The sequence below is a fragment of the Acipenser ruthenus genome, chromosome 17 (assembly GCF_902713425.1).
Source record: "Acipenser ruthenus chromosome 17, fAciRut3.2 maternal haplotype, whole genome shotgun sequence".
Taxonomy (NCBI): domain Eukaryota; kingdom Metazoa; phylum Chordata; class Actinopteri; order Acipenseriformes; family Acipenseridae; genus Acipenser; species Acipenser ruthenus.
The window spans coordinates 12,590,553-12,605,402 of NC_081205.1; the positions used below are offsets into that span (position 1 = coordinate 12,590,553).

Consider the following 14,850-nt stretch of genomic DNA (forward strand, 5'->3'; position numbering starts at 1 on the left):
ATCGTTATCAAGGTATGATTGAGCAGATGTCTGAAGCTCTTGAGGAAAGAGCAGATTAATATATGTTTTACGCACACCGAACAGCAACTACAAGTTAAAGGAAAAGAAAGACTATAGCGGATGGCAGTCAAAGGTTTAAATGAATGTGTCGAAGTTTATTGAAATAGCGCCAAAGAAGTGCTGCAGTTCATTTGACTGAATACCCCTAACCTGCTCTGTGCCTCTCCCTCTTTCTGCAGGTATTATTGCTGGCGGATGGCAATACTGAGAGCTTCCTGTACCAACGCCTGCCTGTCCTCACCTCCATGACTCCACAGGGGGGCAAAGCCACAGCCTTCGTCTGCAAGAACTTCACTTGCTCCCTGCCGGTCACCTCCCCTGAGGAGCTCCGGAAACTGCTGTTGGATTGAGGGACAGGGGTACCAGACCAGGTAACACTTTAAGGATCCATTATGAACCATCAGTAATGCATCTAAACTTGTTATATGAATGCATTGATTTATATAACACGTTTATTCATTCCTATAACACGTTTCGATGCATTATTGAATGGATCCTTAAAGTGTTACCCAGAACGGTCCTTTCACAAGGCCCCCAGTGTTTGACAGTAGTTGATAATAATAATAATTAGTTTCACAGATAATCGCAATTCACTAATGACACAGCATGGCTTCTTTTAGTTTGGCATTGTAAATACTCTGCTAATTCTTGACACAAATCTAAAATTCATTTTCTGTTTACTCTGTAGTTATCTATTATTGATGATTCACTAATAATCGTAATTATTAGTACTGGGATAAATATTTGAACAAACACTGCTTGAAATGTATTCTCTGGCAAAATGATGTTGTGTGTATTTGTTCATATACCTGAACTTCTATAAAAAAAAGATAACATGTAAAGAAGCCAGTGCATAATGATGACTGAAATAAATAACCCCCACTCTACCATACAGAGCAGTGTTTCCTTTATAGTTAAAGAGTTATAACCACAAATCTAACAGTAAAAAACAGGCGAAAATAGCTGGGATCCTAAACAGTTATCCTGTCCTTATAGAATAGCCATCTCTATGCCTTTTCAAGTGTAGTGAGTTGACCAAAACTACACACAGTATTTTAGGTGGGGTCTAACAATGGCATTTTAGTTTTAGCATGTTGCAATAAAAAACCACTAAGGGTGGCTTAACTTAACCTTCTATTGTAGACAGTACCTTTCTTTTTTTCCTGTACCATTACAGTGCTATCACATGTTTTTATGACAAGCAATAACAGTTTATTACATGACATTTTAGTAAATTGATTTTTATAAATGGATCCTTAAGCTAAACCATGTGCCAGTTCCAGTGAGGGAAATGGACGGTGTTTTGGGAAAGAGACAGACAAGTATTGTGTTTTGAAGTTATATGACTGGAAATTATTTTTTAATTATCATCATTTCTGTTTTTCCTTCTAAATTTCTGAAAAGCAAACATTTGAGCTGATGCCTTCATCAGCATCAAACTATTTGACTGGGTGTTTATAGTTTTACCTTACAATTTACAGTCATAGGACTGTGCAAAGTTAACACGCACCGTTTAACTAAACTTGAATTGTTTTTATTGAGTGTACCTGAAATACAGTATAAGTCATAGCCAAGCCAAATCTGTTCAAATAAACTGTAAAACAAAGGCTCTTGAAGCACTGTTCTCTCTTTTTTTAGTCCCCAAAACATGCTAATACTAATACTGAAGCATTGATCACAATTATTATAATTAGGGCTGCCAAACGAATAAAAAACGATCTTGAATCTGTTTTAATAACATATTCTTAATTGCTAGAATAACTTCCATGCATCTTAATCAACGTTCTTATCGCAATACAGACCCTGCGTTGTTCTTCAGTTAGAAGTGATCACATTGCATTGCAGGAAGATCAAGACAGATGTAAAAAGAGTGTGATTAATCTCTGTTTAAATGAATCTTCAAAAAAATGAACATGTTAATTAAAGAAGTTAATTGCGATTAATTGACCACCCAGCAGTTTTCATTCAATTATTTTGAAGAAGCCTGAAACCTTTTTTATTTTATATAGTGCCAATTAGGGACACCATCTGGATAACAAAGGAAGGTATCATGCGAGGGAGAGCTTTTTGAGTAGGGTGTGCTACACTGGCAGGGGCTTCTCATGTTCTGTCCAAGGGAGGTTCAAAGTGATACGATCTACATTTTTGTAATATTACATTTATTTTATCACGGTTGCAGAGGTTGCAAAAATTACAGCTGCACATACCCTAGTGGTTATTTTCTTGCTTTTAGGAGTCTTTTCAGAAGTTATTGAAAAAAGAAAATTGATTTAGTGTGCCTGGCAGTAGATCATTATACAGAACGCACATTAGAGAAAATGAAACATGCAACAGATTAAATATTAGGAGCATGCAGATGATCTACAACAGCTCTTTATTACCTGTTGCTGGTGGGGAAAGTTCGGAAGTAAAATTAGTGCAATAGAGTTTGAGAGAAGCAGTGAAGCACATGAGTCAGAGCGGCATTGTTTCTAATCCTGTCGATGCTGGCTCCCTTTAAAGAAGCACTGCCTCTGGCCTGTGAGCGAGGGGGATGCATGTGATGGCAATGAGTTGCCCAGGTAATTACTGTCACAAACTGTGAGCTCTTTTTTTTTGGCTATCCTCCTTCAGCCACCTCCCTGCATACCACTCTCACTTAATGCACAGTTCAGTGTCTGCAGGTTTTTTTAATCACTTATTTCACCTTTTGGATCCCACGGTAAATTGATTTACCCCCTGCTGTGCAACATGTTATATTAAAATATTGATGTGGTCTAAAAGACAATCCAGAACAGTGAAAATCTGTAGATTTCGAACAGTAATTATTTTTGACTGATGAGGACTCCATAATTCATAATAGTGCATGCTATTCTGGCATTCTGTCTGGCTGCCTGCAGATTTCTACATTATACTGATCCCCCTTCCCCCTTTTTCATATTGGAGCCACACCTGACCACTGTTAGACTTGAGCCCCATGTAGACCAGAATATTTCAGGCATTCTTACTGGACACCTATGTCAATATTTTCAGAACAGTATACTGCATCATGCTGCTATGAGTCCAGTGCTATGACATCATCACAGGGCAGTACACTATGGTGTTGGGTCTAGTGCAGTGATGTCATAGCTGCTATGAGTGGAATGAAATGACATCATCACTCCACTATACCCCCCCTTGACAGGAAGGGATAATTAAATAACTGCATTATATAAAGTAATTGCGTATGTAATCGAGGTAAGAAGGAGCATCTCAATAAATGTTTGTATATTCTGACATTTTAATAAGAATTTGACATCTTAAAAATATAATTTTGCTCTTGAACTATAAAATTAAAGAACAGAAAGTAATTTCCACCCAAAAAGCGTATGTTTCTGAGCCCCTTAGAGCAGTGCAAGATGAACAGTACTTACCTATTGAACAATCTACCAGCCACTGCTCCCTTACTAAGACTAAAGTGTGGACCTTTCACACGGCAAGTGGCTCAGAGTCACATCTCTATGAATATGGTCAAACCAAGTGTTATGTCATTTCATTCAACGAAAAACAATATTTAGAACTTCCTTCTGGCAAAGATAAATAGTGAACAGGAAGAAGTAGTAGGCAAACATAATAGGATCAAGCTATGGCTTGTGCAGACTCCAACCTTGATGACCGGTGTAGGGTTATTTTGAGGCACGCGGATAAAAAGTGGTACGCAGCGCACTGCGATTGCTTACGCATGCCTAAACAACTTCTGCTTAGAAAGCACAGAAGTGCCCATTCAAATCTGGTACATTATGCTGCTTTCTGTCTTCTTCATCTTTTTAAATTTAATGTTTAATCATATTTTTCCACCGTTAAGAAAATAGTATGAGAATATGTATCATATGCAATACATTGGGTCGTGTACATTTTTTACTTCTGTAACTTTGCGATGGACTTCTCATTTTGTCTTGTTCGTCGTGAATTGATTTTTTCTTTTAAGAGAAATTGATTGTCTGTTTCCAGTTTAAGTTTCCAAAAAAATTATGTATAATTAATGGTTTGCAAAAGAATAATGTATACTTAATGGTAAATGTACCTCTGTTTGACAATAGGAAAACACATCACATCGCAATTGATTGCACCTGTACCAAAATCTCACAGCGTACCACTTTCAGTGTGACAGCGTACCACTTTCTTTCTTTTTTTTTTTTTTTTTTATAAATGTAGTCGTTGCCAATTATTTTTATTATTTTCTCCCAGTTTGGAATCGCCAATTATTTTATTATGCTCAGCTCACCGCTACCACCCCTGCGCTGACTCGGGAGGGCGAAGAAGAACGCACGCTGTCCTCCGAAGCGTGTGCCGTCAGCCAACCGCTTTTTTTCACACTGCGGACTCACCATGCAGCCACCCAAAAGCTACAGCGTCGGAGGACAACGCAGCTCTCGGGCAGCTTACAGGCAAGCCCGCAGGCACCCAGCCAGACTACAGGGGTCGCTGTTGCGTGGTGAGCCGAGAACCATTTTCAGTGTGACAGCGTACCACTTTCAATGTGACATACACAGGTCAAGTTTTGGTACTATTATTTAACACTTTGCAGGGCCAAAAAACATTAAGAAACTAAACATGGAAAGAAATAATTAACAAAATAAATTCACTGAGACCAGTGCCAGCATTAGATTTACTGTGAAGAACAAAACAGTAAAGAAGAGGCAGCAGAGACAGAGACCAGTGTAAAATCTCAGATTGAGCAGCATCTTCAAAATCTGTTCAGGAACTGTACATTTGCTCAAAGCACATTTTGCAATTTGATTATATTGCTTTACTCAAAGACCAAAGAAGTTGCCTCTTCTGTTTCGTTCGTTCTTTGCTTGTTTGATATTTTCCGTTTCACCAAAATAATTTGCTCAAAGAGCGAAATAACCTTTCATTTCATTCTTTGATCATTTGTAAATGCACAAATCGTGAAATGGTAATTTTTGTCGGTGATTGACACAAACACACACACACACACACACATATATATATATATATAAAGGTCAGTATACACTAATGTGGACATTTCAGGCTCCTATCAGAGGTTGCTTGGACAGTAAATATTTAATACATACAAAAATAATCAATTTTTGGAATCTCACTGCATCATAATATAAAAGGCCTTTTGACTGAGCTGTTTATGTTATTTTATTTATGTAGTTTTTTTTTTTCTGGGCTAGGATCAATAACAGTAATGCTTTGAAATAAAATAAAATTAAAAAAGACTGACATCTAAGATCCTTGAAACATTGATTTATGATTAGATTGTGCTGTCTGCACTTTCATTTATGATTTTGGTATTTATTTTTTTCACTAGTTTTCTTTTTAATCTTTGTACAAATGTTTGTTTAATTTCTTCTACTCTCCATTAATTTGGATTAAAGTCTACAACAAAATATATTTTTTAATACTTCACACACAAACAATGTGTTTTATTTTAGGTACACACTTTTTTGGAGCAACAGTCAACAGTAGAAACCACTTTGCCCCCCCCAAAGCCTTTTGTGAAGTGACGCCCTGGTTTAAACAGGAAGTTTCACATACAAACAGCTTGTTGAATTATATTATAATGAGATTTGTAACTAAACTACTGCAGCAGGGATGAAACTAAGTTACGAGACAGAAAATTACTTTAATACATCGCGGGTAGGTCTACGAAAAACCTACGAAAAATCAAGATACGAAAGAGAAATCAATGATACGTAACACCCTGAGACTAGAACAAAAACATTCTACTATATTTTACTGTACACATCAAATGCATCGTATTAAATGTTATAGAACAACAAAGACAAATGCATTTAAAAACTGCTTAAAAGTATGATTAAAACCACCAATTAATTATAATTAATTCACTGTTGTGATACAGTGCCAATAAAACTGTCCTAACCAAGGCTTCAACCTCATTCTCTTAACTCTTATGATTTATTATTCATAGATTTGCTTTTTAAAGAGGTAAAAAGTTAAATTTGCATTTTAATTTTAATTCCTTTTAAAAATTGAAATATTCTTCTTTTTTTTTTGGATCTGACATGATGTTAACAGTTTAAATCCTGACCCTGTGTTTGTTACTTGTTTTGTAAAATGAACAGCATATTTCTTTTTGGTGTTAAGACCTTGAAAATCTTAACAGAAATAAAAGTTATTGAATCTTTGAATGCAATCTAAACATTAGGGTAGATAGTTGTTTCACATTTGAATTATATCTGGGCTTAGTCTTAGCAGTCGGGTGAGTATCCCCTGACACTACAGACAGTAAGTGGAAATATAATTTTTTCTCGTTGATGAAGATTTTGTCGATGGGGTTTGGAGCCCACCTTGTGTGAACTCTGCAGCCTGTGTCATTCTGACGTGTCTCTGCTGCAGTGGTTGAATTGTCCACCAGGGGGAACCCACGAGTTCTAGAGCTAGAGATAGGCTCCCCTGGTGGCTAATTTAACTCTTGCACCTCCTAGTCATAATCATTTTTTTTTGTTTTGCACATTTGTTGTGTAAAATGAAACCCCCTCAGTAATGTTAGCAAGCTCAGAAGGTTGACTTATTTAAGGAGACTGAAACCTACCTTCTAAGTGATTTCATGTTTTCATGAAAATGAAATGGTGCGAATCGTGCTCTTAGATGAGTAGGCAGCAATGTTCTCACTTTCTCTTCAAAGCAGTAATTGAAAAATGATGTTGCTTCGCTCCCAGGATATCTCCTGACAACTTCTTTTTTTGAATGTTGCTGAGCAACCAGTAAAATATGAGTAGTCAGAGTTCAACCATTGATGGAGGTTTCCCAGCCAGCCACTGCCTCACGCCTCACAGATTAAAAAGTATCTATTAAAAATGTATTCACCAGGATCAAACCCTTTGATATGCAGTGGCTCTTTCATAGACAGCCCCAGTAACCTTAGAATTTGGTTAGGCCGCTTGCTTGTGGTGTGCAGGGTGGCCGGTTCACGCCCAGACTCTGCCCTGTTAGAACTTCATATACCATCAGCTTGTGCCAGTGTATGCGCAGATCACATTTCATCACTGTTGAATACACGCTTCTCTAAACATACATAAACATTTAGTACACCACAAGGGGACCGCCATATACCCCTCTATTCTGAATGCCCGTTTTATCACAAGTGGTTCTTCAGGTGTATGCAAAACTGAAAAACAGTCGGATGGACAAACAAACATACACACCAAGATTATGACACATAATATTTTTAGATATACTGTATGCAAAAGTCTACAAACATCTGACAAATATATGAGGGTGATAAAAACGGATCTAGTGTTAATTGTATTGCAATAAATATTTTATTCATTGATAATTATTATCAATCTGTAATGACATGTTTTATAAATGAGTACTTTACGGTGCTGTGCTAAATGCAATGCTACCTTTAGAAACTCAGGGACCCTCACATAGCACTCTGTTAACATCTCTGAGCATTTTACAGCCAAATAACAGGAAATAAATGTGCCGTGCAGTGCTAACATAATGAACCCGTTAGCAGCTGGAAAGTTTCAGGAGTCCTTTCGAAGCGGATCTATTTAAAAGCTACACGTGGCGTTTAAGGTGTGTCATTCTGCACAGTTTGAGATTCGGCTTTGCGTCAAAATTCCACTTACAGTACAATGAACATACAAACTACACTGTGGTTTTCGTAACAGTCCCTCAGTAATTACTGTTACATTGTAATAAAATGTGACGCCTGCCTCTGCTTTAAACACAGGATGTAGCTTGTGATTGACTCTCAGAGTCTCGCTGCGTCCTCTTGGCAGGAGCTCAGTTAATACCTTTGCCCAGGCAGGCTGTATGTTTGAGAATGATATGCTGAAGCTGCAGGTCGTCTCATTCAGCAACTCTGTGAGACAGCCGCTAATTCATTGTGTGATTTGTGCATTGTCAGGGAGTCGCAACCAATGTGTTCCTAAGCTTCCAGCAATCGGCTTGAGACAGGAGGTTTCAATATTTGAAGTCTTCATATTTCATTATTTTCAGGCTTTTTTGATTTGCGGTGTGTGTGTACTTGAGCATGATAAAGTGAATGTATGTGTATCTGTAAATGTGTGGAGGTCTGTCTGTGTGTGTGCATGTGTGTGTATTTCATCTGTCTGTGTAGTATCTGTGTGTATGTGCATGTGTGTGTGTGTGTGTCTGTGCGTATCATTTACAACATTTAGCCAGCATTTCACAAGTTAATTTTAGCCAAAGAAATTACATGTACTTCTAGGTGTAATACAAAACTGTCACAGACGTTAATGTCAATGGAAGCCCTGTTAAAGAGTAATTAGCTTCAGATAAACCATGCTTGGGAATGAAATGCTAGGGGTTACTGATACTGTGCCCAAGTGCTGTTATATGTATATCTGTATATGTAACGTGTTTGTAAGATCTTTTCTATGAAATCATTATTTTATTTTGTGAATGTCTTTAGTACAAAGTGCTTCCCCTCATATTTGGATTACTGTAAAGAATATTTAGACAGACGTTTTGCAGCAGTATGTTTTTGTGACAGTGTCAGAGGGTGTTCAGGTCAGGACTGTGTTACACCTCTCTCTCTTGGTGTGAGGATAAAGCACATATTTCTAGGGTCCCAGTACTGCCAATACATAAAACATCTTTCTGAGGGTTACTTTTGGAGCTTAAAGAAAAAGTCATTCCTTGTTGGCAGTGTTTTAGTGTGGTTTACACTTTATATAAAAGCTGAAGGCTCTCCAGTCTGTTGTTCTTTTAAATGTAATTTCCTGGTCAGACGTTTTGTTATCACATTAAAAAGGAAGGGGTACAATGAAACAGGTATTGAGATGTAATGGTTTAAACCACATCTGCAAATGCACGGGGTAACACTTTACATTGAGTGTCTCCTAATTACTGTGTATTTACATAGTAGTTACTTAGTAAATATACAAGTACTAGTACTTACACATAATTACAATGCTATTATGCATAGTTACAATATGCATAATGTATACATTTTTTGCTGATAAAGCCCTAATCTTAACCCTAACTCTAAACCTAACCCTAACCCCTAGCCCTAACCCTTTTTCTGATACAATTTTGTACTTACATATATTGTGCAAAAAGATGTTCATGTTAAATACATTGTAACTATGCATAATAACATTGTAATTATATGTAAGTACACATGTATTTACTATGTAACTACTATGTAAATACACAGTAATTAGAGATGCTTAAAGAGTAAGTAGTGGGGTTCTGGAAAATATAACGTTGCACGTCCCCTGCGTGTTGCTACAACTGTTTAAATAACATATCTGTCATTTTTCTTTTTATTGTTAACCTCCTGATGACTTTTTTCACTTATAAAGTCTGTTTCAAAGCTCTTTTGAAAACGTCCGCTCTAATGCACTGATGATAGTGTAAGGATTATTGCACACATTGTCAAACAGGTAACACAACAGTAACGATCCATGATGCAATACAGAACAGGAAAGCCAGAACACGTGTTATGTTTTTTTTTTTATCCTGCAGTGATTTAGAGGACAGATCTCAAACCCCAGTGCATTAGAGTGGCCATTTTGAAAAGAGCTTTGAAACACACGTTGAAGTATAAGTGTAAAAAGTTGTCAGGATGTTAATAATGAAAAGAAAAATGACAGGTATGTTATTTAAACAGTTTAAACGCTATATTTGTTTATTGCTGCTCTTAATGAGATGCATTTAGTCTGCTGTTTATATATATATATATATATATATATATATATATATATATATATATATATATATATATATATATATAATTAATACGAACCAAACAATTTTAAGAGCAGTCTTTGAGATTCAATACTAAATAGTAGAAACAAATGAAAACAGCAGACCCAGTTCCATACTCCAGATTCCATCTTGTGAACAGCAGCAATAAACTCATCTAGCTCACTGCAACACAATGATCTGCATGGAAACATGCCTCTGCTGTGAACTACTCAGCTATTTGAGAAACATACATTCAGGCATTACAGTAAAACCAACGTACCAAAAGTGGAACTTGAAAAGTTTACTGCAGTGAAAATTGATTGTGAATCACTAAAAAGGAAAGATGAAGATAAAAAATATATTTTTTCATCTGCAATTATTTCTTGGGTAATTGATTCTTGTATTATTGTAATGTATTAGCAAGCTTTATTTATACACAGAAAGTGGAACTGTAGATCTGGAGTAGAGAGAAACGCAGTAAAAACTTTAAAGTATGCAGTAGATCTGGATAATATGTGTGAGTCATACATTCAGTATAGCACAGGGTCACATCCTGGCTATTCAAAGTCACTGGTCTTCACTGGGGGTGTGAGTCATACATTCAGGGGAGAGCAGGATCACGTCCTGGCTGTACAAAATCACTGGTCTTCACTGGGGGTGTGAGTCATACATTCAGGGGAGCGCAGGGTCACGTCCTTGTGGGAAGTCGCTGGTCTTCTCTGGGGGTGTGTCATATATTCAGGGGAGTGCAGGTTAGTGTCCTGGCTGTGTGAAGTCACTGGTCTTCACTGGGGGTGTGAGTCATACATTCAGGGGATTATTGAGCATTCTAAATTGGGAAGAAAATCAGGGGTAAAATAATTGGGCAGAAACAGATCAATAAACCCATCCGCAGGTGTATCGACTCAGAGATGGGGTTCTGATTGATTGATGGCTCAGTCAGCAAGGTTGTAATTGAGTGAATCACTCTGAGGGCTCTGATCGGGTGCTGTCAGTTTGTTGCCTCACTGGTGTGTTTAGGATACGGAGCTGTGCTTTCCTGACTTTTCCTAAATATGTGTACTAATTACCCTGACAAAGAAAGAATCACGTAGCTGCAAAAATTAGGGTGATAAAATACTGCCATACCTATTCTGACCAGGAGCAGTCAAATTGACCGATACATATTACAACAATGAAATGTTGCTGTACTATTTGTATTTATCAGTCGGAACTTGCCTCCATGTATTGAAGTTTGATTATATCAGTCTGCATTCCTCAAGTGAGCAGTTATGACAGAAATAGAATGATTCTTGGTGGTAAATCTCCCTCCCGACCTGTGAGGGTGCTAAGTAAACGGAACTGAGTACCCTGGACTGGATGGCCTGACAATTCATTCCTAGGGTTAAAAGAAAGTCGGTTATCTAGAAAAGGGGCAGAACTCCGGTGCACTAACTCATCGACCCAGAAGGGAAACGATGTGGCAGCCACGGATTAGAGAAGCGGCTGCAATCGTTTACCAAGGGGTCATGAGTGACGATACTAATAGGGGACAGAGTGACGTGATCTGTTCCTTCGTTTATGGTTAAGGAACGACCCGGGAAAGACCTGTGTTTATATATTGTATCGTGAGTGTTTTGTTTGTTTCGTCTCATATCTAATTGTTACTTGTTGTTATTAGTAGACGGCTAACACATTCCGGAGTTGTCGCCAGAGGCCTGCACTAACCCGGACATCGCTACACCTGTGTCACGATAATTATTGTATTTGCACCACGAGCACTGCAGCACTCACCCAGGACTGGTGACCGTGTTTGTATATTATGGATGTATTAACTGTGTGTTTATTATTTGGGACTGCAAACCCTTTATTTTTAAAAGTGCAATACACATTGCTGTGTATTGCCTGGGATTATTGTTTTGGTCACCAGACCTGGATTAAAAATTAAATCTCTTTTCTGATTGGACTATCACTGTCTCTTCATTGCACACCGCATCACTTCTACACCTGTACCCTGTGAACCACTTTGCCACAGCGGTCTTCTGACATTTCTATTGTTTCAATGAGCCTCCTGATAGCCCATCAATCAGCCTTGACAGCTCACGGTGCACGGCTGTCTGTCTGTGTGATAGTCTATCATCTATGTTTTAGATGCACTCTGGTTACTATACAAGTCACTCGTTCTAAGAAATTCATTGTTACCCCAATACACATTGAAAATGGATAGCGGAAGACGCAGGACAGCAAAGCAGTGTTTGCAATTACTGCAAATTTTACCAAACAAGATTTTGATGCAGCAGAGATGGACCATGACGAATGTGGCACTGAAGCAGACTGGGTTTGCGAAGATGAATCTGCCAGCAGCAGTGACAGTGAGGAGGATGCTAGCGAAGTGCCAGGACCAAGTGTGCGAAGAGGGCACAGGAGATCCTGTGGGAGAAGCAATCCTGTGGCAGCCCCTGCAATGATGCCAGCCACTTCACCTGCATCAGCCCCTGCACCTGATCCAGCCGCTACTTCACCCGAAGCAGTCACTTCTCCAGCGGTCGCGCCAGTGGCACTGTTTGGAACAGTATAAATCCTGGTGTTGAAGTTGCAGGTAGAAAGTGTGAACATAGTATTTTGAGAGAAGTTCCAGGGCCCAGGACATATACAAACTAGTGTTCTGCGATACCTCATTTAGGGAGTATTGATACGATACCATCCACAGTATCATCATATTCAATACTATCGCGATGCTTTACATGTTACCATTACATGTTATAAATGGCTGCCAAATTCCTTTTTTTGCAAATGCAAAGTGCATAAGAGGCAAATACAGTTAATAATGCTACAGCATGGTAGAATGCTTGATGTAGTCTTTTGGCTCCTCCTTGACTACATCTTTTCCCCTTCCTCCTATAGGGGAGGAAGGAGAAAATATGTAGTCAAGGAGGAGACAAATGACTACATCCCCCAGAATGCCATGGGAGGGAGCCAGGATGGTGTACACCTGGCTCTAACAATAATTGAATGCCACCTGCCTCCTCTTGTTTGTAACATTTCTTATGTTCTTAAAAAGTCACAAACAACATAACACCTTTATGAATCTACACTGTTCAAATCTTTTAGAAAGTAAAACAAGTAAAACATAGAGTATAATGCTAAACTAGGCTAGCCTGATTGATTCATGTACACTGTAATATGTTACATTAGGGAATACGCACAAACGCTATATTGCTTCATTTAAAAAAATATCCTTTACTTTTACATGTTTATAGTGTTAGACATTTTGAAAATCACCACTTCCAAATAATTTAATAAAATTAGTTCAGTGGATAAAAAAAACATATTTCTGGCAAAGAACTGCTTTATTTAAAATGTTGCTAAAATACGCAATTCAACAGTTAAAAGTTCAAATTGAAGGATTATATTTAATGCTACACTTCTAAAACAAACAGGCCACTAATGTAGATGCCTTCCTCTTACATGCTATTAAAACATAATTCTGTTTAAGCATATTCAAGCCAAATAGTCTCTGTCAAACAATGCCCCAGTGCACCTTAAATAAGAACACAAGAGATTTTACTAGCGAGAGGAGGCCATTCGGCCCATCATGCTCGTTTGGTTGTTAAATATCTTGCACAGAAAATAAATTAGACAAAAGACAACCAGTCTGGCTACTATAATAAACTGTAAATACTTTTTATTGCTTTCATGCTGAACCTGTAGCCGTCTGCATTGGCGGACTTTTGCAGTGTGACTCTGAAGTTTTATAGGTCAGGTGCTTTCCTCTGCAGGTGAGGCGTCACATTGATCCTGTTAGGGAAACTGATCTGCTGGCAGTGAAGTCTGTATTCATCCTGGTCTTTCCACCACTCATGCATGCAATTCAAAACACAGGATTTTCACAGCTATTACAATACACGCACATAAAAATACAGATTAACACAAAATCCAAAGAATATAAAAACATCGCTAACATTTTTGACATGTAGAGTTTTAATGACACATGTCGGCAAATTATATTTTTGCAGCATCTAGCAAATGCACTGTAATGACTAAATAAACCAGCATCAATGAACTCCCTTTTGATTGGTTTCTAGCACATCCCTGTTTTATGTGTTATCTTTGCTGTGACTTTTTTTAAAAGTAATATGCACTGAGATTCACTTACTTAAACTAAAAGAGTGGAAGAAACCACAGTAAAAGTAAACTTCGGCAAAGATGTCAGGGTAGCGATCTGAAAGTGATCAATCTGATAATTGGTGGCATTTCCTCCTTTTGTTTTTCATTTCTTTAAAACACTTTCGACATGTTGACTGTCCGCCTTCAACCAGATTGCTGTTGTCATCTGGTGAAATCCAAAATAGTTCCACATCAAGCTTCTCTCCGGCATTCGCCATGACTGCTGCAGTAATTTCATTTTCCCAGACCGTGCAGGGTAGTTGGTTTCTTCCGCTAAGCGGAAATGAGTCAGCTTAGTTCATTGTTTTTAAAGCACACAATTTAAAAAAACGGTAAAAAAAAAAGAAACACTTTCGAAAAACCGCGATACTTCAATATCTGTATTTTAACCTGATATTAGAAATCATAGGATTTTGGTATCATGATATACTGTAGGTATCGATATACCGCGGAATACTAATGCAAACATGCAACATTGATGAGAGCATGCTGTTGGAGAAACATGCACTTGAAGAAATGATAGTTTAAAAGATTAACTGTTTAGTTTTAGATTGTTAGTATTTGGGTTTAATTTAGTTTGTTAGTTAAAAGACAATTTGGGTTTAATATTAATTACTAGAGCAGGAAGACAGATGGTAAGGGGAATGTTTTTAAAGTGCACAATTGCAATTTAAAAGAGGACCCTGTGCTTTGTCAGAGAGAACACTTTGGGGGCTTCCTTCGAAAGCTTAAACAATCTCCTTCCTTCCTTATCTTTATAACATCAGGGTTTCTTGAGTGGAGCATCAAACAGGCTTTGATGTTACAATCACTTAAGGTAATAAAATGAAAGTGGACGCACATGGTCAATGATATTCTGATAGGTTAAGGATTAAGGGGTGATGTCATAAGGTTAAGTCTATATTAATCCCAGCACTGTATTGTCTTGTTGATTCTGTTATGACCTGTGCTTAGGACAATGGAATA

The 14,850-nt window shown here is 37.8% G+C and overlaps 1 protein-coding gene across 4 annotated transcripts in view; it reads left to right on the plus strand.

Moving 5' to 3' along the window:
- Positions 1 to 14,850, plus strand: part of spata20 (spermatogenesis associated 20) — a 146,755-nt gene that overhangs the window by 106,826 nt on the left and 25,079 nt on the right. For 3 of the 4 annotated variants that reach the window (XM_034039619.3, XM_034039620.3, XM_034039621.3), the window contains one exon: positions 240 to 1,667. The exons of the other annotated variant lie outside the window; for it this stretch is intronic. In XM_034039619.3, coding sequence (XP_033895510.3) covers positions 240 to 410 — 171 coding nt within the window. In that variant the 3' untranslated portion in view covers positions 411 to 1,667. Of the gene's footprint in view, positions 1 to 239; positions 1,668 to 14,850 lie in introns of those variants that run through there. 4 annotated transcript variants of the gene reach the window in all.